Source organism: Crocodylus porosus, unplaced genomic scaffold (genome assembly GCF_001723895.1).
Source record: "Crocodylus porosus isolate Cpor-Errol unplaced genomic scaffold, CroPor_comp1, whole genome shotgun sequence".
In the NCBI taxonomy this organism is placed as follows: domain Eukaryota; kingdom Metazoa; phylum Chordata; order Crocodylia; family Crocodylidae; genus Crocodylus; species Crocodylus porosus.
The window spans coordinates 219,818,104-219,840,174 of NW_017728886.1; the positions used below are offsets into that span (position 1 = coordinate 219,818,104).

The 22,071-nt window shown below is 44.2% G+C and overlaps 1 protein-coding gene and 1 long non-coding RNA gene across 5 annotated transcripts in view; one reads left to right on the forward strand and one right to left on the reverse strand.

Annotated features, from left to right (window-relative positions):
- The window catches only part of LOC109319825, a 61,194-nt gene that overhangs the window by 21,716 nt on the left and 17,407 nt on the right, over positions 1 to 22,071 (forward strand). The window lies entirely within an intron of this gene.
- TPD52 (tumor protein D52) overlaps positions 1 to 22,071 on the reverse strand; it is a 52,514-nt gene that overhangs the window by 16,775 nt on the left and 13,668 nt on the right. The window contains exons 1-3 of one of the 4 annotated variants that reach the window (XM_019549573.1): positions 7,292 to 7,636; positions 1,270 to 1,385; positions 573 to 721 (exon numbers count right to left, since the gene is read on the reverse strand). In XM_019549573.1, the coding sequence (XP_019405118.1) occupies positions 573 to 721; positions 1,270 to 1,385; positions 7,292 to 7,451 (425 nt within the window). In that variant the 5' untranslated portion in view covers positions 7,452 to 7,636. Of the gene's footprint in view, positions 1 to 572; positions 722 to 1,269; positions 1,386 to 7,291; positions 7,637 to 22,071 lie in introns of those variants that run through there. The other 3 variants (XM_019549582.1, XM_019549590.1, XM_019549598.1) reach the window with 3 other exon arrangements.

The following is a 22,071-nucleotide window of genomic DNA, read 5'->3' on the forward strand; positions in this document are numbered from 1 at the left end:
GGGGAGGGGGAAATAAGGTGAGGGTTTGCCCTGAGCTCAGTATCTTTTTGTCAGAAAGGCCATTCAATATAATTTTTTAACCTCTAACAGAAAATATTTATTTGTGAATCTATAGGCAAAAGCATTGTTAAAAGACAACGGGAAGTTCACCTTTGATGCAAGTTGTATCTGGAAAAAATCTTTGGTTAAGAAAACCCACTATGCCCTTTACTTCTTCTGTTAAGCTAAATTTAGAACAGGTTTACTAATTTAGGGTGTGGGTATCTTGTTTGATTGAGCCACTTTGACAGCACCACCAACTAAAAAGGTACCAAATTATACATTTAGAATTTTTGTTTTCAGTAATTAGAAAAAAAAGCTGAAAGTAGCCTCCTTGGAGTAAAGATTTAATGCAAAACTTGTATTTTATTAAAACTAGTCATCCAATCCTTAACTACTCAGAAGACAGCCATTAACTCATTCCTTTCCTTAGAAGAGGAAGTTTAAACATGGCACAAAGACCTTCCACTTTTCAGTTTCAGACACCTTTCCACTTAAATACTAGTTCTTGATATACCAAATCAGAAACATACGCTGTAGTTGATGTCACATCTTGCCAGCCTTTGGTAATGTTCTGCCTCAGTTCCTGCAGTGAATTGATTCCTAGTTTTCTCTTGATCTCTGCTAGATGCTTTTCCTTGGCAGCTAACACTTGTGAGAGTGTCTGGATTTCTTCTTCTACCTATCGCAAAAAAGGCCAAGGAATATCAGTTAGTAGCTGATTCAAGCAACATTTTTAGGAAAAGTATTCATTAAATACCATCCTCAAAGTTCATTACAATGGATGGCCCATGTTCAGCATTTCTTCTCATCTAGAAAAAGCAATCAGTATCCTTTAAAGAACTGAAACTGCTGGAAAAAAATTATATAATTCCACTTGTCTAGCTATTTCAATGTTTTTGAAGGAAGACGAAAGAATTTGAGAGATGCATGTGATAAGGTCCTATTTCAGAGGGTAGAAAGATCCTAGATATTTCTTAAGACAGCTCAGTGGTCAAGGATTGACCAGCTATGGGAATCAACCTGAATTGACAGCTTAGGCCAAAATGTCTAACTGTTGTTCTTAATTCTCTACAACTGAAAAGAAGCCTAGGCACCGAGTGCTTGCAAGGCTTCCATTCTTCTTTTCATTTCTACAAAAAAAGGATCTTATCCCAAATGTTCTGCTTGTTGTTTCAGAAAGATTCACTCTGTAGATCAGCATTTGAAAGATTAGTTAGGAGCATTTACCTTAACAAGTTCTTTTCTTAATTCTTCCTGTTCTTCTTCAGACAGAGGTTCTGGCATGTTAACTGTAGCAGCAGCATCCTCTCCTACCTCAGTTATGGAATCACTTCTCAGCAGTTCTTGAGGAAAGGGAAAAAGCCACATATTAAAGGTTATTAGATAGTTAGTAATCTGCCAAAAGGTGGAGAGGAGGGGAGAAGATGCCAGATTTTAAATATGCATGAAATCTAAAAAAAGGTAGATATTTCACACTAGTGTCAAGGGCATCTTTACATTACTGTTAAAACCAGATTTCTTAACTGTCACCATTTACTATATATTTTATGAATATGACCAAAACAGCAACTCGCTCAAAACTTGCGCGCGAAGTGGTAAAACTAGAGATCCAAGGAGTGATCTTCTAATTACTAGATTCCTGCAGTCACCAACAGCAAAATGCCTGAAGAGGATATTACTTTATCATGTCCCCAAGTTACCTGCATCACAAAATTACTATACATTGCAAAAAAACCCCAAAAAGCCCAGCCTTTTGCACTTTCAAAGCACACTTTATACATAGTATCCAAAGGGGTACATCTGGGAAGAGAGTCATTCTGCATACCCCTTAGAACTTCAAGAGAAACTTGGGGAAAGAAAGGAACTAGCCAGCTCTCTCTTCAGGGGTGGGAGGAAGGGAGGGAGGGAGGGAGGGAAAGGGGGAGGAAATAATGCCTTTGTTAATATGGTTTCCAAATATGTCTAATGCAGTGATCTCCAACCTGTCGAAGTAGGAGATCACCTTTGGCATTTAAAAACAGCCCAAGATCTACTGTGCACTGCCGCCACCTCCCCCGCCCCCCACCCAGCAAATAAATCGGTGGGGGAGGGAAGGTAGGGGTAGATTGAGGCAGAGGGAGAAAACGTTATTTGGGGGCATACCCCCCCAGCAGGTAAATCCTACCTAGCCAGGGACCCACTCAACTTACCCTTGCAGCACTATCCCTCACCAGGAGGGCCTCTATCTAGCCCCAACCCCTTCCCTCCCCCACAGATTGACCTCCTGGGCTGGGCTCACCCGTGAATGAACATGGGCACTCAGCCCCCACCCCAGTCTCGGATCGACTCCAAGAAACTTCAAGAACTACCACAAGAGGCTCCAAGATCTACCAGTGGATCAAGATCCACTGGTTAGTGATGACTGGTCTAATGACTGCTGTGCCAGATATTCCAGATTAATCTAGTGAGCTGGATTCTGTTCCTTGTCTTCTAAGCAGGTACCCATGCAAGCTCTTTGATCCACATCAGGGGTTGTCAACTGGGAGTACTTGGAAAAGTGCTAGGGGGTATGTGTGGATGGAGCACTGCCACCCACCACGCCGCACTGCCGCTTTCCAGGAGCAGGGCCAGGGAGGCAAGGCAAGCAGCTCCCTTCTACAGGCTGCACAGGTGCCACCCAGTTGGCCAGACACGGGAGAGAAGGGGAGCTCGCACGTGGCAGTTGCTGCTGCCATCACCTCCCCAGGCCACTGCTGCCACATGCAAACCCCTCTTCCCCTCCATGTCCAGCTGCTACCATCAGAAGGGTACACTTCTTAAAAAAAGGCTGGAAACCCCTGCTTTAAGTGGGTTGCACAAGTAGCAACATTTGGTTTGGAGAAATCTGGTCTCTGGGTGGCATGTAAGAAGGAACTACCCATCTAATTCTCTGATCCCATGGCTAAGTTTGTTTTGGTAGTTAAAGACACCCTGGCAAATATATTTTATATGGAATTCAGCAAAACAAAAAACACAGGGCAATGTTATTTCCAGTTCATAACTATGTATCTACACTAATCACCCTGTCAAGTATCTCAGGGCTTCATGGTTGTCACAGCAAACCCCAAACAGAGAATTGTCTCACACTGTCCTTCCCCTATATGCAGTGTTTGAGTTGATTAATTTACTGAGCTAAAGAAAAGAAACTGGCATGTAAAACTTAGATTTTTCTGAACCACCTGTTCCCCCCAAACTACTTAGTTATACAAGGCAGATATCCTGGGTGCATGGGTAGAATTTTTTAGCTATTTAGTTGTGCATTAAAATGTATACAGTATGTACATGCAGTTGTATAGTCTCTTGCTACTAGAGGGAACTGAACTACTTATTTCTGCAGGTACTTCTGAGGATTCAAAAAATTCACTAGAGGGACAATGCAAATGTTTTCCCAACAGAGATTTCAAAGGTTCTTTTGTAATTCAAAGTCAGGATTCCTTCATAAACTCACCCTGTTTCCACTGAATTTCAAGTTAGTCATATTTCAGTCAAATACTCAGATTTAGGACCATTTTCTACTTGTGGCCTAAATTAGATTAGCTGAGAGAGAGAAGAGTTAGACTTGATTGGCCAAGGCTGAAGCCACAGACTGACAGCCTTTGAAAAGAATATTTGGCCAACCTTTGCTATGCTCTACCATTCAGAAAACTGGTATATTCTGCATTTTAGCTCAACTGTTACCTTCAGGACACATAATTCTTACCAAGTCATTTATCCAGAAACTGCCTTAATATACCCAGTTCTCATATGGCAAATCACTAGCACTTCAGAAGCACCAGTCTTACAGCATCATCCCCGAGTATGCTTGTTGGCTTTTAAAGCAAGGTTTTGCCTTAAGACCCACGTGTGCCAGAAGTAACTAAGGATGTTTGGCATGCAGACTGCTGGATCCTTTTTGTGGTAGTTTGTGTCAGAAGTTTCTGTTGTCAAAGTATATGTAGACACCCTGTTGGAGGCCAAGTGGTAGATACACAGTCAGTGTCAAAGCCACTTGCAAAAATATTTGCAAGCCAGTAAATCAATCACTCTGATCTGATTACCATTACAATTTAGTGTCTTTTCCTTGTACTTCAAGACTTGTTGCTATATATGCCACCATATATGAGTGTAAAAACAAAACACAGGAGAAAAACATTTAACTAACATTCTAGTCAAAGACTAACCCCCCCCAAAAAAATTGTAGGTATTTAGCAGAAGTTTGGAAGCAGGACACTAGTTTGTTATGATCCAATTGGCCACTGCCTTCCCAGTTATCTATCCATAAACAAAGTGAGTGAATTTAATGCTAGCCAAATGTAACATATGTTTCCAGAATGGGTTTAACAAAGCACAAACTTGCCTCAACCCTGACATGGAAACTTCTTCCAGAGTAAAAGAGTAAGTTAGACTAGATGACCCTCAAGACCTCTTCCAACCTTTGTACAATCCTTGTAGGTATTTACCTCTGTACCACAAGAAACAGTAGTTGGCAGCTGTGTTTCCAGGAAACAGATTCTCTGCCAGTGTCCCCCAACACCCTCTCTCATACCCATCCTACCTCATGCACACTTCTAACATCTTTCTTGCCATTCTAAACATTTTTCCTCTTAACCTTACTAGTCTGTCTTTGGTGCAGAGGTTTGCTTACTTCCATCATTTTAAAATTTGACTCCTTTCCTTATTCCATTTTTACTATTACCATCACATCTGACTTTCAGGAAAGTGCTGCTGGTCTATGACAGGTGACATTCTTGTGTTGCAGTATGGATGAGGAGTGGTAGGGTAACTTAGGATAATGATGAAGGATTCATTACCAGCCTCTCTATAATACAGAGTTGGAGTTTTAGGGAATTAGCTTCCTAATAGCAGGCAAAAAGCTTTTCATCTGAATTGGGTAAACAATGCTGAAATATCACTAGCCAGTGACTAACCCAACTCAGTTCTGACTGTCCATGTTCAAGAATACAGTTTAATTCTTATATATTTAAATACAACTTTATTAACAGTTTGCAGAGCTGTCTAGTCTGCTTATACTTTACAAGTTGGTTACTTCAAGTTTAAATATGAAGATCCTGTTAGCTCACCAATGATTAAAGTTAAACCAAACTGAAAACCAATTTCCTAGTCAGACTAGAAATAGTCCCTAAAACAAAAAAATAATGCTGTTCGCAAAGAAATAATGCTGTTTGCAAAGAAGAAGGATGAGGTGAGAGCATTCCCTCAGGAACCTAGTTAGTTTTAAAGCCATGTGTCACCTTTAACAAATGAAGTAAATACATTTTGTCAACACAACTAGACCGGTCAGAAGACCAAACAAAAAAAACAGGATAAGTGAATTAACTACCCAACAGTAAGAGAAGTGAATCTTGTTGAAACTGAGCCAAAAGGGGTCATTCAGATTGAAACCTATCTCCAACAGCTTGAGAAATCTATTTTTGTTAGCAAGTTAAGAACATCTCCTAATCAAAGCACCATTAGTGCCAACCAGCTCCAATCCCCACATTCTCAACCATCTTACTGTGTTGCTTTTTGGCTTGAAGGTTTTCCTCCCAATTTATTCTTCATCCCCTCCTCCCCCCCAACAAAAAAACAAAACCCCCAAAGACTTAAGAATAGACTGCAAGGTATAAGCTATTTACTTTTGACCAAGGAAGCATAGCCATGTTATAAGACTTTGTGACTGGGGCTGGGAGGATTCCCCTTTGAGAAGAAGACCCCACAGCCCTCAGTGCCCAGACATAGGAATGCTTTCATAAGAAAGTGAAATCCTATGACAGACAGACACCACTGCTGCCCATCAGTCTATGAATATAGCTGCATAGATGAACCTTAACCAATCCTTCTTCTTTTAGCTGCCAAGCAGACAAAGCTGGTAAAGATTTCTACCTGTGTGACCACAGAGGATATTGCTAGTTTAGATTTCATAAATGAAAGCTAGTAGGTTTAAAGAGTTTCCTGTAATGCCAGAGAACAGTAAAGTTGAGAGAATCTTCTAAGTCTCCTTTCCCTAGTTTTATAGGGAGTGGGATAAATCTACTGGGCACATCCAGAACATCCTTGTTCTTACCTTAAATAAAAATGAAGGTAGCAAACAGCTGTCTTTTCTCCAGAAGTCACTAAATGTAATACAGCAAACCCAATTCAACATTTTTGTCACTCTCTTGCTCAGCTTTCATTCATTTGTTATATTTCCCTAACTCTCTAGAGTTGATCTTGTTTGGCAGAATGTCTTAAAAACAAAACAAAAAAACCCTCTACCTTGGGTTTCCTTGCTACTAACAATTAGGCACAAGCTGAATCTTGTGGGTGGGAAGGAATGCAGAATCAAGAATAGGTTAAGGAAGTAATAAAAGGTCATTCTTAGGTTGGAGAAACAGTATGCAAGTGTTTGGAGGCACGTATATAAATTGGCACTTCCTATCCCTACTTATAAATACCTGTTTATGGTTTAAAACAAGAGTAATATGTAGGCTTTTTCAGTGCTCCATTAGCAGAATTATTCCCCCCAAAATAAATATTCATCCCAAAAGAAACTGCTGTTTATGCCATACAAGTACAGTTAAGTATCTGCATGTACATGAAAGCCTCCCTGCTGTAGTTGCAAAAAACTATGTGGGAATACCATTTAGAGATATTAGGGGTATCTCTACTGGAACTGAGCAATACTTTATCACAGGATAAATTGCAACTATGAACAGTATTTTAGAGCACAGGTATTTTAAACTGAAGTATGCTTGGGGGGTGGGGCAGGTAGCTATAAAAAAAAACCTGGCAGTTTGTTGATACTTCCTTTCACTCTGGGTTTAATTGCAAAATGGGTTATAACTGACAAAGGTAATTCCTGGCCTGGAGAAAGTGTTCCAATGTTTGAGATTTAATTTCACCATCTGTTACTTTAGGTCAACCCACACAGCTTTTCTGTATTACCCTTACTTATAAAAGCCTGTTTAAAGTAAGAACTGGAAGTGCCAATTCTCATAGGTATATTAATTTGAGTTATATCATGTACAACAATCAGTTCAAAGATTTCCACTCCCCCTCCCCAATCATCCCAGTACACTTATTCCATCTGAAATAGCAAGCCAAACTGTCCTTATTTATACCACACAATCCCTTTAGTTTCTGTACTGTTGCTCAAATGTGATTCAGGACAGAATTTGGCCCAGAAGTTGTTTGCTGTTCCTGCAAATATGTAATTACAGAAAAGTTGTTACTTTATTTCTAAGAGGGAAAAAAAAAAAGATTGACAAGTTACCAGAATTCTTCAAGGCAGGCAATTCAGGTGGAGAGACATTCACATTTGGTGACAGATAGAGGTAGTTTCTGTTAACCCCAGCACTGAAGTCAAATGGCGATTTATATTCCTCATATGGATCCATATCCTTTTGATCCTTTCCAATTAGTTCAAAATGCATGGCTTCTTATCTCAGCACCCAGAGAAGCATTCATCCCAATCCCTCAGAAATTCAAGCCATATGATTTAGAGATGCTGTACCCTCCAACTCTCCACTGTCCTCAGACAACTTTTGAGATTTCTTTAACGATTGGGTTCACTACACCCATTTAATAAGTAACTTCTGCCCACGTCGTAGCTAGTGCAGTCTGCACAGTGCACAGTTACGTTTCTGTAAATCTATAACCTGGGCTGGGTTTAAAAAAACAGAACGTTCCTTCAACAAACATTTGCTGCATATTGCACGCACAGGCTTCTGGAAGGTCTTGCTCCACTGCAGAATTACATCAGGAATTTTCAATCACTTAACTGTAAACGTCAACTGACTGCAGTTGCCTCGGGATGTCCTTAATCTTCTAGGACACAAGAAGATTACTAGCCATAATCCACCGTGTGTGCCATCTGTGTTGGCCTTTTTCCTTAACAGAAGAGTTCTGAATGTGCAGTTTCCCCATTTCTCTTGCTATTTTTGGTGTGGCAATTGTCAGCCAGAATCCAGGTTTTGTTGTTACTAATGAAACATTACGCTTAGTGCAAGCTTAGTAATATTATAATACAGGACCAGTCTCTAGGGTTTAAAATAAGTAGACTCATTTAAGGAAAGAGCTGTGTACATGCTTGCAACTTTCATAGAATCATATCATACAATCATAGAAGTAGGGTCAGAAGCTTGACCCCCCGCCTGGGCACAAGAAAAAAACTGGGCTCAAATGATCCCAGCGAGGTAGGCATCAAGCCTCTTCTTAAAGACCCCCAGGGTAGGAGCCAGCACCAGTTCCCTTGGAAGTTGGTTCCAGATCCTAACCACCTTAACTGTGAAGTACTTCTTACGGATGTCTAATCTACACCTATTCTCCAACAACTTGTGGCCGTTATTCCTTGTTATTCCAGGGGACACCAGGGGAAACAAGGTCTCTCCCAAAACCTTCTGGTCCCCCTAGTGAGTTTATAGACTGTCACCAGGTCCCCCCTCAGCCTTCTCTTGTGAAGGCTGAACAGGTTCAGGACCATTGTAGGGTCTGCCCTGTTGTCCCCGGATCATGCGGGTGGCCCTCCTCTGGACCCTCTCCATGTTGTCCACATCCCTCCTGAAATGAAGCGCACAGAACTGGACAGTATTCCAGCTGTGGCCTGACCAGTGTCGCATAGAGGGGGAGGATCACCTCCTTGGCCCTACTTGAGATACACCTGTGGATGCACGACAAGGTCCAGTTAGCCTTGCCAACCGTGACCTCGCATCATCAGCCCATGTTCATCTTGGAGTCAATAATGACTCCCCTTTCTGCCTCCGTGCTCTCAAGAAGGGAGTTTCCCATCTTGTAAGTGTGCTGCTGGTTACTACTGCCCAAGTGCAGCACCCAGCACCATTCAGTATTGAAACACATCCTGTTTTTGTTAGCCCACCCATGTAACCTATCCAAGTCTTGCTGCAGTCTTTCCCTCCCTACTAGCGTGCTCACCTCACCCCAAATTTTGGCATCATCAGCAAATTTAAACAGGTTGCTTTTCACCCCATCGTCCAAATCACCGATAAAGAAACTGAACAGCGCAGGCCCAAGGACCGACTCTTGCGGAGTCCCCCAGGGCTTGTTCTCAAGGTTAGGTAGGTTGCCCCAATCACTTGTATGAATTCTGTTTCTTAGAGCTTTGATAGCTATGGCAGTGACAAACCATCTTTTCTTTTACCTCCTAAGGCCTGTAACAGACTTATGGAATGTCATGGTACAGCAAGAGAGATTGCTGTAGAAAAGCCCCACTAGCAGTCCAACTATCTTCCTCCTTGTTTCAACCATCTCAGCTAGGGACAGATGTTACACATAAACTGGTTTGTGATCAGAAACTGGCTTAAACCATAGAACAGAAGCTCAGAGCACATAAACCAGTTTCAAAATGGCTGAAACTGGTTTAAGATAAACCTGGTTGAATGTAGTATCAGACTTAACTGATTGGGTCAAACCACTTTATGGAACTTCTGTCCCAGACCCCTTCCTGGTTCAAGTTAAATCACAGCCCCCCCAGCATGCTTTGCAGGTCTGGGCTGAGCTGTCTGCTCCAGCAGAGAAGGGGGTGGGGGAGAGGGAGGGTTAAACCCCACTTCCCCTGAGCACAGAGCTGCCCTGCCCTGCCCTGCTAAACTTACTGGGGGCCCACAACTGTGGACTACAAATCCCAGAGGCACCTGGATGCAGGAAAAGGAAGTGATGAGCAACCCTGCCAAGTCCTGCTTCTGTGAGTCTGGACTGCAAATCCCAGAGACCTCAGGGACAGCAGGAAAAGGAAGTGAACATACAGTCCATGCTGGCTATGTGCCAGAAAGCGATGCTCTAGGCCTCCCCCTCCCCCCGGCTTCTGGCCTGAGTTACTGCAGGCACGTGGCTGCATTTCCTGGATCAAAAGTAAATATCTGTTCAGTTATTTCTCAGTTAAATCTCTGCACTTAGACTAACCTGCAAAGACTGAACTGATTCAACCTTGGGCTTTTTGACTATGTGTACTTAGCCCTCATGTCAAGTGTCTAAACATGGTATTTATAAGAACATATGATGGTGGCACTCAAATGCTCTCATCCCACTGGAGTCCTACCAGGCCACTGAAGAACCTTCTTTCTTTCTGAGCAGATTTCTCCCTCAACCAACTAGAGCACCAAATTCCAATAGCTTCCAGGGACATAGCATTTATACAAAGACCAAATTGGGGAAAGAAACTGCTGCTAAAATTAGAGCCGCAGGACCACGGTGAGATTACACAGTAAGGTGTACCCCACACTTCTCCGCCAGCGGGAGACAAACATGACTGACTGCCTTCCTCAGAATGAACAGGGATAGTTCTTGGATGGATGAGTTGCAGGAAAGTGCTTCCTAAGAGGAACTCTGTGCAAATGGAAATGGCAGAGCATTTTTTCCACTGGGGGGGGGGGAGGGAGGAGGAAGGAGACACACATTGCTCCCCTTAGATTAAAGGAACTTCTAAAGAATAAAAGGAAAATATGGTCAAACAAAGCAGGAGAGGAAGGGAGTAACTGAGGGGAGGATGGGGAAAAAGGGAGAAGAGCAGGGATTAAATGCCTTTGGAGAGTAGAAAGCAAGCAGGGTATTTTTTGTTAGTTTGTTTTTTAACATTAAGTTTCCCATGTCAGAGTTAAGTGCCACACTAAAGACCAAAAACAGTTGGGGCAGCTGTTATTAAGTATATGGCAGGAAGATGCAACTGGAAGCATTCGCTGTTGCTTAAAATTGGTTGTAGTCAACACCAGCTAATCCATGGTTTGTAAGCCGCATGTTGTTTGTGAAGTAGCTTGATGTAGCTCTTGCAAAGTCAAAAGACACCGATCTTTAAAATGCCCTACCACAGCTCTTTTCCTAGATTGGGGAACCACTGAGAGCTATTGGAAGCAGAGATGCAACATGCAGGGTATCTATTTGGGGTCAGAGATGACCAGACAAGTATGCATACAAGTGCTAGGACATCCACACAAATCGAGCCTGTGGGCCACAGGTTGTAGACCCCCAATTTATACAGATTTCTTTTCACAGCTGTTGACTTGCTGCAGCTCTTTAGTGAGGCTTTTGGGTTCCCATCAGAGCCTGGGGGGCAAAGGGCAGAAATTAGGTCTGCTTAAGCCTTTATCTTGCAGATGTTCTCACAGGTGTTTAAACATTTGCACATTAAGTAGCCCCACAAAGAATTTATTATTATTAGTGATAAGCGTTATTATGTTGCCTCTTAAAGCCTGGCTAAAATATAGGCCTCAGAGTGAAATCTACTGTTATGGCTTGCATCTTAGTCTGCCTGTTCAAACAGTGGCTCCTACTCATGAAAAGATTCAACATCCCTCCCATTTGGTTGTCTGTCCTCTACTACAAAATGAAAGCTGTTCCAGAAATTCACTGCATTGATTGCTAGAATCAGTTTTCAGTTATGGCATGGCAAATTTATAAACATTTGTTTGCCTCTCCCTTATCCTCCCCCCCAGTGAATTTACAGTGCACAATGATACATGCCCTCAGGTGTCATTTTACCACATAAAACCCATAAACCATGGTCCTGTTGGAGCCACCAGCCTACCTACTTGTAGGTATGAATAAAGCAGATTCAATCCATTGTACCTCATATCTGCAGGGCTGTAGCATACTTGGAGAACACTGTTTGGACTCGTGAAATGGAAAACTATATTGTTAAGTGTTCTGATAGGAATATGATGTTGACACTGTACATTCCAGCAATCACGGGAGACAGGCTGAATGAAGGATGGTTTGAAATATGGAGGAAAGTCAAGTAAAAGTAGTTTTCTAAGGGAAGTTTCAGCTTAGTACATTTGCCTACTTTTTTTCTAGATGTCAATCAGTATAAGTCTTTCAACATTCACAGAGAACTGTTCTCCAACATAAACTGTTCTCATCAAAGGAATACACAGAACTAGAGCAAGATTTCACTAGCATCTTCTGGATATTCCAGCATGAGGATTCAATAAGAGCTGGTTTTCCCTTGGAGTCCATAACAATTAAGTAGGTCTAAAACAGAAACACGCAAGCAAAAAAGTCATGATTTCCCTTGATATAATTTATTGGTTATTTTTATTGGTTTATGCTGCCCTTTCCATGGAAAGGGCTTGTGGTAGCTTATAGAAGTAAAAGCTGAAATTTATTTTAATAGTTTGTTTTGATTTTTAAAAGTTGAGTGTCACAAAACAAATTCCCACCCCCAAAGTAAAGAGCAATCCACTCCACTGGCCCACTCCCACTCCCTGCCTCTAACCTAGAAGAGCATCCCCACACCCAATGCACCCCAGCCTTCCTTTCTTAACCCCACAAATTCACTACAGGCAACCCCCACTTAGCACTCTTAACTGGTTCCGGAAAAACTGAGCGCAAAGCAAAACAGCATTAAGTGAAACCCATTTCCCCACAGGATTTAACGTAAATAAATATAATTGGTTCCACACAACCTGCCGACCCAAACCCCATGCTCCTGCCACCCGGCCCTGGGCCCCACCAGCTAGTAATTTACAGCAAGCAGGCTCCTGCCAGCATGGGGGAAGCAGTGGGGCCACCTGCCTGCCAGCACTCACACCCCACTCTGCCCAGCACGGGCTTCCTCCAGGACACCCAGAACTGGAACTATGTGCTGCTGCTGGATTGCTGCAGGCTCAGGAAGGTGTCCATGCCCTGTGGACAAGTGCGTGACTGGAACAGGGCACAGGTCCAGTCCCAGCCCAACTGTGGCTTGGGGCAGGGGACAACGCACATGTGGCCTGCCACCCCAAGCCCTGCATTCCCCCCTCCCTGCCAAGCCAGGTGTGCTCATGCCCCCTGCCCACCTGTCCCTTCTTGCTGTGCTCCTGCCACCCTGCCCTGGGCACCAGCCCAGGCTCCGCGGTCACACTGCCTTCCTCTCCCTGCTTCCCACCACCGCCACTCCTCCCTGCTGGCTCAGGCACCACGTGCAGGAGCAGATCCCACTCGCCTGCTGCCCCCACTGGTTGTCACTCACCATTTCACTTGCTGCCGCCACTTTTTCTCCCCAGCCCTGCACTGAGTATTATAACAAAACGCTCTAAGCATTAACTGAAAACCAGGTACGTATTTTAAACGAGTGCTATAGCACTCATTAAAACAGCAGTAAGCAAAACCATGTTAAGTGGGAGTTGCCGTATTTCCATTAAAAAGCTTCTACCACACCCATTTCCCTGCCTGATGTGTAAGAAGTCCCCTCCCCATTCCCTTGGATGTCACTCCTACAGCCATACCTCCCCTCCCTCCCTCAGGAGCTATTATAAATGGTCTTTGTGGCACAGTTCCCACATGAATTGAGAGATCTGATTGCAAAACAAACTGCCAAAAAATGTAAGGTTTTGCACTGCATAAGAGTACGTTAATGACGTCTAAAGTAAGAGTTTGATAGCTGTAGCCCCGCTCCCTTCAGTTGCACCTTGCATCCCATCCTAACACTACAGTAACTGCTTCTGTGTTACTGAGTTGCAGAAACAGGGCTGGTTTAGGTTCAAGTTACTCTAAAAAAGATGATCAAGATTGCTAACTTTCCAGACAATTCAGAAAAAGTGAAATCCAAGTCTTACAGCTTTGCTGATGCTGTTACATGCAACATCAGCAAGCCAGTCTGCTGAAAGGTCGCAAATTCAGAGGATGGGATATCTATAATAAATCAGGGCAATAATTTTTAGACATACCTGCAACAGAAACTTCTGATGGTAGAGCACTGGTATAATCAGCATTTCAAATTCTGAACAGTAGAACATTAAAGTGTGCAGAGGAAATGCTGGCTGTTTTACAACTGTTGAGACAGCATGAACAGCAGATCAATAAGATTAAGTACTCACCCCCTTGGTTATTTATACAAATTTTAAAAAGCATTATTTGAAAGACTGCCCAGAAGATGAATTACTTGCGACTAAGATGTCTGAGCTGGTTACAGCAAAGTTCAATTGAATGCAATGAAACATGCCTTGACTGGACTCAGCCCAGTGTAACCACCAAGATTCTTACATGGTACTGCCATTAATCTCTTCAGCTAAGAGTTGGGGGAAAAAAATATTGTTCCAAACATTCCCAGGGCTAGTATTTAGCATCAGCAATGCGTGTATAGATTACTTATAAAAATCCTCATGCAGAGACCTTTCTATGTAGCCAGAAAAAGAAAAATTAGTTATTCAAGAGACATGCAAAGCACTCCTGTCAAAGACTGCCTTAAAGTCTGAAGGAAACTTCACTTCTGCTAGGCCCAGAAGCTAATAAGTGATCAGAAGTTGCAGAAAATAGAGCAAGAGTGTGACCTGTGTTATATAAAATCAGGCTAAACAGCAGTCCCTGCTAAAATCTATACATGCAGGACTGCTGTTCTTGATCATAAGATAAAGTTTAGAAGGTAGTGAAGATGTAAGATAGAACTGAAACATCCCAGAGCAGCAGTAAAACCTACTCAAGTGTCACCTGTAGTGCAACTGGTCTTTTCCATCATGAGAGCATCAATTTGTCCTTCAGTTTTCACTTTCTTGGGTTTGTGAACCCGCAGTAAGTATAGTAGGAACCAAGAGTAATGTTAGTTTCTGCTCCATTAGCAATATCTTTTGTTTCCTGTGGACCAAAGGATATTCTCAGACTCAATGCATCCATCCATCTCCGCCCTGCCTCTACTATTCTTAAAAAGACAACACTACTACATATGTTATTCCTGATAGGACTACTAATTAATAGATAGTTCCTGTTCTTCGGAAAGAAAAAAGTGACCTAGCTGCTGCTCACATTAGTTCCCATGACCATGTATTTCTTCCTAGCAATCTAATGCTAGCACTTCATGACAGTCTTCCTATATCTGTATAGCAACTACAAAGGTGGTCGTTTCAGTCCGATTTGTCAAGCATGAAAAATGAAGGCAGTACATGGCAATTACGTTGAACAGGGCCAGTTAAACAGTGACTAAATCCCAGTTCACAGACAGATTTAATTTTTACTGCATTAAATATTGCCCAAATAAAAACTAAATAGATGTTAATGAAACACCAGCATTGGTCCTTCTGGGAGGCGGAGAAAACGCTCCTTAGACAGTCAGGGAGTGGTACTACACAGAGCAAGACATTTAGGTTCCTTGGTCAGGGGGACATTTTTTTGAAAAGAAGAAATTGTATGCTGAAAATTTTAAGAAGAATTGACTACCGCTCTTATGTGGGCTGGTAGATTATTACTAAGTCAATTAGCAGGGCAGAGCCATACTCTATGGTTGAGCTAGGGGCCAGTTGTGACCAAGTGTTCTTAACACTACAAAATTAGGAATACTATTACATTACCACGTCATGAACTTTGGGAGGAGGCAAGACAAGATGGGGTCAGTGATTACGGCAAGTTATCCTGACTTTAGCCAGCACTTTAATTCCTACCTTTTAACAGACAGCAGTCTGTTCTTTCAGTATTCCCCAATTTCCCTCAATTTCCTGTTTTTTTAGTATTCCAATTTTCTTTTAGTTGTAAAGCATAAACCAGCTAAAACCTTAACATCACATAGACAGTCTAAGCCAAAAGTTGCATTGCATCACTTTGAATTTAAACTAAGAAGCCTTGAAAAGTCAAGTAAAAAAAAAAAAAGTCTTAAAAAACAAGAAAAACCCTTTACAAAAGCAAGATTTTAGGAAGGTGGAGCACCATCTTCTCTCAAGAAAGTATTTTTGCCTTCTGGCCCCATTGCTCTTTGTACTCACACACCTTATAAACAACACCCTCCCTTCATTCATATCCTGTACACACACAGCCTTCCACAGACTTGTCTATAGAGCTACAGCAGCTGGTTCTAGCAAGGATAGGGCAGAACACACCCAACCCACCCAAATCTACTGAAGCTTCAGATTTTGAAATCCAGTGAGGACTGTAAAGACAGCCTCCATGGGGCACATCCAGACAAGCATGGACATATGGTATGTGATGCTCCAGACCCACCTGTGGCATCACACACTGCACATGCAGGCTTATGGGGGTTGACCCTGGGAGATCCTGTGGTAAAAAAAATACCCATGCCCAAAAAAACCCAGCAAGGCAGTATGGTGGCAGCATGCACCACCCAAAACCAGAGCCTGACTGGCCAGAGCCATGTTCTGGCTGCAGGCCAGGCTTCCTGCTGCAGAAACACTATAGCAAGTATCAAACTTTGTCACTATGAAGCATTCTAGTATCTCACAGCTTCCACAATACCTTACTAGCCTGAGGCCTCACGGGCAAGCATCTTGTACTACGGGACTGTTGTGATTTCTTTTGAGGAAAATCAACGATTTTTATTTCAATACAAAAACATTAAGAACAATGGGATGCTCAGCACTTTCTACTGTAAACATTATGTTAATATATAATTTGTTCCAAGTAATGAGATTTGGACAAGAGACAGCTACAAGAAGCAACATGATGAGCTTGTTACTAGAGCCGGTCAGGATTTTCCAGCTTCTGGTTAAAAACCACAGAAGAAATCTAACAGATTGAATTCTGGGTGGTTTTGAGAAATCATCATGCAATGCTGGTGTCCTGTTGAGTGTTTAAGTTTCTCTGTAGCAGTTTAGTTCATCCCAATTAGCTTGCATTGCTTAATAATCAAGAGGATGTAGCACTTCCTTCATGACATGAATTTGTGTTATGACCAAGGCGATCAAAATCCGTAATGTACTTAAACCCAATAGTGAAATCTAATTTTACAGAAGCAGAAGTGTGCGCATAATATTCCAGCAGCAGAGCTGGTAGTTTAGTTACTACCAGTTTTGTTAAGAGGGATCCCCATACATTAAGAACCAGAGTTCAGCATTGGAACAGGCCGTCATCCTCAAAACTTTATTCAGTTTTTGTCCATGTTCATCAAAACTAGTCTTCAGAGTGACTTTGCAGGAAAGGACTAAAGCAGTACAAACAAGCCTTGCTCATACAAACCGCCCTTTCTAATCCTCAACAGCTTAGGTGAATGACAACATGCTTTGTATTCCCTTTTTGAAGCTTAGGACAATAACTATTTCAGTAAAGATTAAAAACCTCTATATCGTCCATGTAGTCTCTCCCCATTGCAATGGCTCGCAGACAGCATAAGCAGTTGCACCAGTGCAACTTACTGGGATTTCAATCAGAGAGAAACTACAACAAAACTATCACAACACCAGCTATTCCAGGAAGGATGAAGGAATGTTTGCACCTTTTTAATACACCTTGTTCAGGTCTTTGTATGGATTTCCAGAGCTGCACCCACATTAAATCTCCTTGGAAAACAGGCAAGGGATTTGGATTTTAGACACAGAGAAGTCCATGTATTCTCCTCCAGCTTAGACTCAAAGGTTCAGTGCACTGTTATACACAGAGGAAAGTTATGGTCAGATTTTCTCTTCACCTGTCAAGTAATCACTACCTTCCTGGATCCTTACTGCCACTTTGAACTCCACCTACCACTCAGTTACCCTGGATAAGGAAAAGAAACACCCAACTAAGCACCCCAACTATACCAGAATCAAGAAACTACATTAGAGAAATAAGAACAGTTCTAGGGAGTTTAACAGAGTCTGTTCAGCTGGAGGCATAAAGAGCTACCCATTTTAGTAGTAGCAAAAGCAAACAGCATTAAAAAACTTAAAAATAATATTAACCATTAGAAGACCTGAAGAAATAGTACTGGAATGGTAGCCTGGCTCCCCCTAATGGTATTCTACCAATACAGCACCTTTTTTTTTTTTTTAAATGAGTAAAGAAACTAGTTTTTTCTACCATTGTTCCCCAGTGTGGAGACTAAGCTTGTAACAGCCTTATCCACATCAAACAGGTCATTCTATAAGTATTCAAGCACTGCTAGCTCCCAGGAGTTAAGCAATTGGATTTGGAAGAACAGCCCTTTTACTTCTAAGCAGTCTTTAGTCACTCTTGGGAATCAAGTCAACTATGAAAAAAAATCTAACAGACAGAGAACAATGCAAGAAACTTACAGAAAAGCACAGATGCCATTAAACATCCATTGGCTGGGATGATCTAGTTGGGGATGGTCCTGCTTTGAGCAGGGGGTTGACTAGATGTGACCTCCTGAGGTTCCTTCCAGCCCTAACCATGATTCTAAGCAAAAAACCTGGGTCCTAGGGGTTTGGATACCCAGCCTACATTTGTTCTGGAAACTGCCACTCAAGTTTACAGGAGAGGGCAGAAAAACCTCACTGAAGTCTTAGTGCTGGGGCCTCTCTATTCCGAAGCATCCAGCAAGCCTGCAGTTCTGTCAGATCCTCCTGTATTGGTGGTTACTCCCAAGTCCAGTTATGCCACCAAAATTACTTGAGGGAAAACCAAACAGTTGCCAGGATTCCCTAGAAACTATTCACTAATTATTGGGGGGGAATTTCTATATTTTTCAGAAAGTAACCACAGGCTAACCATTCTTGCTAAGTACAGACATTCAAAAAGCCCGAGCTTGAATTGATTCAGTCTTTCCAGGTCAGCCTAACCTGCATAGATTGAATGGAGAAGCAAGTCAGTAGACATTCACACTTCTGATTCTGGAAATGTACCCACATGCCTGCAGTGGCTCAGGCTAAAAGCCAGGGGCACTAGAGCAGCCCTCACTTCCCTTCAGGCTGGAAAGAAACTTTGCTGAGGGGGAGTGTGTCCAGGGGAGGGGTTTAAACCCCCACCCTGGCCTAAAGGGACCCCAACCAGGGTCTGCCAGCTTTTTTCCCTCTGCTCGTGGCTCAGCATGGTCCAGGACCTCCAGAGCCTCCCTCCCAGCCAGGGGGTGATCCCACTGCAACTTCCCAGCCTCCAGGGCTAGGGTTTCATTTGGGGCAGCCCAGAAGCAAAGGCCAGATTGGGGAGGGGGGGGGCATTGCAAGCAACAGCCCAAAGCCCAGGTGGGGGGGGTAGCACACAGGGGCTCCTAGAGCAGGGCACGAGGGTGGCACTGTATGTCCCACTTGGAGCTGCATGCCTCCCTGGGAGCAGGGCCCAGGACTGGTCCCAGGGTGCAACCATCACAGGCTGCTCTGCTTACAGAGGTCCCACTGCTGCTGCTGGTCCACAGGGCCGAGCACACACATTGGCACCACAGGTAAGTGGGAGTGAAGTGTGGTGAGATGCCTGGAGGCTCGGGTAGGGCCAGGCCTATAGAGAAGGGCTTGAACAGGCCAGGAGTGTGGGGAAGCAGTGTAGCTCAGTTTGGATGCAGCGGCACCCAGCCAATGAGCAGGATCATGGCCAGGCCAGGCCCGGCCCTGCCCCATCGCCAGCAGGTCCTGGCCATGCACCATGCCCAGCTCCACTCCGCTCTGCTCCCCAGCAGCCACGGCCTGCCACATTGCACAGCCCTGCCCTGGTTTCCTCCCCACTTAGCTGCCCCCCCTTTTCCCCACTCCACCACTGGAGTGTGGCACCTGGGCTGACCCTGACCTGTGCAGCAATGTGCACAGCATGGACTCACCCCCTAATCCCTGAGCACTGTTCCCTGCATCCACCAGACTGCAGGGTGCCAAGCTGGGCACACCCTCTTCACTTTTCCCTACCTGGTGGCAGTGGTGCAGCATAGCCCTGTGTACCAGGCACCAGGCACTACCTCACCACCAATGTCAGGGGGCCTGTCCTGGCTATACTAGTAGATGTTGCCTGCCAGGTGGGCAGACGGTGGTGGCAGGGAAGCCACAGGGGTAGTGCCCTGAACCTGGTACACAGAGCCATGCTGAATCACTGCTGCCAAACAGGGGAAGAGTCAGCAGTGCGCACGCAGCTTGGTGCCTGGAGGCTTGGGGGAATGCAGATAGTAGTGTTCAGGGTTGGGGGGCAAGCCCATGACATGCATGCAACTGCAGGGGCAAGAGCCCACCAAAGCGTCACTCTACAGCAGGCTAAAGGGGCCGCAGAGCAGGAGCTGTTCCCCCCGCTGCAGGCTCAGTGCTAGTCTGGCAGAGCCAAGCCAAGCCAAGCCACGCCACTTGAGCCCCTTCCCCACCCCCAGCAGCTTGGGTCCCTCTGGTCTGCAGGGTTCACATCCAGGATGAAGCCACCACTGCTGTGATCCCTCTGTGCATGTCCCCACCTGGGCTTGGAGCCATTTTACTTCCCCTCCTTCCCCACAATCTGGCCTTTGCTCCTGGGCTGCCCCAAGCAAAGCCCTGGCCCCAGCAGCTGGAAAGGTGCAGCAGGATCAGCCCCTGGCTGGGAGGGGTGCTCTGGGCATGCCATGCTGAGCCAGAAGCGGGGAAAGCTGGGCAGGCCTGAGCTGGGGTCCCTGCCAGTGGGATAGGGGAAAGGAGTGGGGAATTAAACCCCACTAAATCCCCCAGTTGCTTGAGGCTGCTGGTGGGGCTGGCCATGCCCCCAGCCGCTCCAGCAGCAAAGCGAGGTGTAGGTGGGGAATGCCCAACAGGCTGCTCCACCCCAGCCATGCAGACCTTGGCTGCAGTCCCCCGGGGGGCGGGGGGAGGAATAAACCCCCTCCCTGCCCCCTTTGCCTCAGGGGGTAATGCCAGGCTGGGTCTGGCCATGCCCCCACCCCTCCTGTGGCTAGAGCACAGAGGGGCAGGGCCAGCCCCGCTCTCTGGAGCAGACAGCTCAGCCCAGCCCAGGGCTACAAAGCATGCCGAGATGTTGGGGGACTCCAATTTAAACTTAAACCAGGAAGGGGTCTGGGTCAGAAGTTCCATAAAGCGGTTTGACCCAAATCAGTTCAGTCTGATACTACATTCAACCAGGTTCATCTTAAACCAATTTCAGCCATTTTGAAACTGGGTTATGTGCAATGAGCTTCTGTTCTGTTAAAGGTTTAAACCAGTTCCTGATCACTTAAACTGGTGTATAACTTCTGTCCCTAGCCTCTGAAATTGATGGTTTCAGACTTCACTATTCCAGAGTCCTGAGGGAGAACTATAACCTCAATGCAAGGCCTCTGCAGAACACTCAATGCTTCTCTCAAGTAGTCTGGCATTTTTTCCTTCTCAAATATAGATTTTCTACTTTGTCAATATATGAAGACAAAGCACCACCTGCCCCACCTCTGCTGCAGACTCCATATGCACTACATAGTAAAGTGAGGATTCAAATCTCTAAGTACCTATGATTACATCTGGCAAACAAACATTAAAAGAAGATTAAGTGGTAGCCACATAGTTAGAGCAGGTACAAATTAAGTTCATATTCACCAGAAGCACATCTTTGTCATCTCTTCTACACACATGTTGTTCATATAATGATTTATAGATAATGTGTGTGTCTGGTATCCTCAAATTCTTTATTCAATCATCCATCACAGAAGAAGGTTAAACTTTAGTTGCTTAATAGCTGAACAAATGTTTGTAACCAAGGAATCACTTGATTTCTTCTCTCCTTCAAAGCCATTACCACCCCAAGCTCAATATTAGTGAGACAGCGCTCTCAATATAACAGCTGGAATTCTGTTATGTCTGTTAATATAGCACAATAACTTTGCCATCCTGAAGGGCTATAATAGCAAGAAACTGCACCGAAGTTGCAGTGTCGCATGTCTACACAACTCTGCTTTCTTAAGTTACCTACAAGTTGCAGTGTAGCAGGGACCACGCTCCCACAGAAACATTCCTGAGCACTACACTTGTGTGAGGTATTCCTATCCTTCCCTCCTCCAAATCTTGAGACACCTTCCTAAGCGCAGGAAAAATAAATGGTAACTGTACTAGTAGCATTTCCCACAAGAAAGCTCAAAGTAAAGTTTAACACTCCGTTCCTCATTTGTTTCATTCACAGGGTGTTTAATATCCTGCAGATGGAGATTGCAAAAAGTTGCTACAGACACCAGGTACCCCAACTGCTACTTAGGCATCCTTAGACATGCCCCAGCACATCCAGTTCTTGTTAGGTTTAAATATAAGAACTATAAGAACATTATTCTACATTAAATATAGCAGATGACTCAAAAAGGGACTGTGTTCCTATTAAAATACTACTTTTAAACAGACTGCAGCCAACATCCCCTCGGGCTCTGCGGCCCCCACATTGGGCACCTCAGAGACAGCCACCCAGACGGAGCCCATGGTTCCGGGCTCCACCCAGACGGAGCCCCTGGCTCTTGGCTGCGGGGGCTGCCTGTCCCTTTTTCAGGCTCTGGGG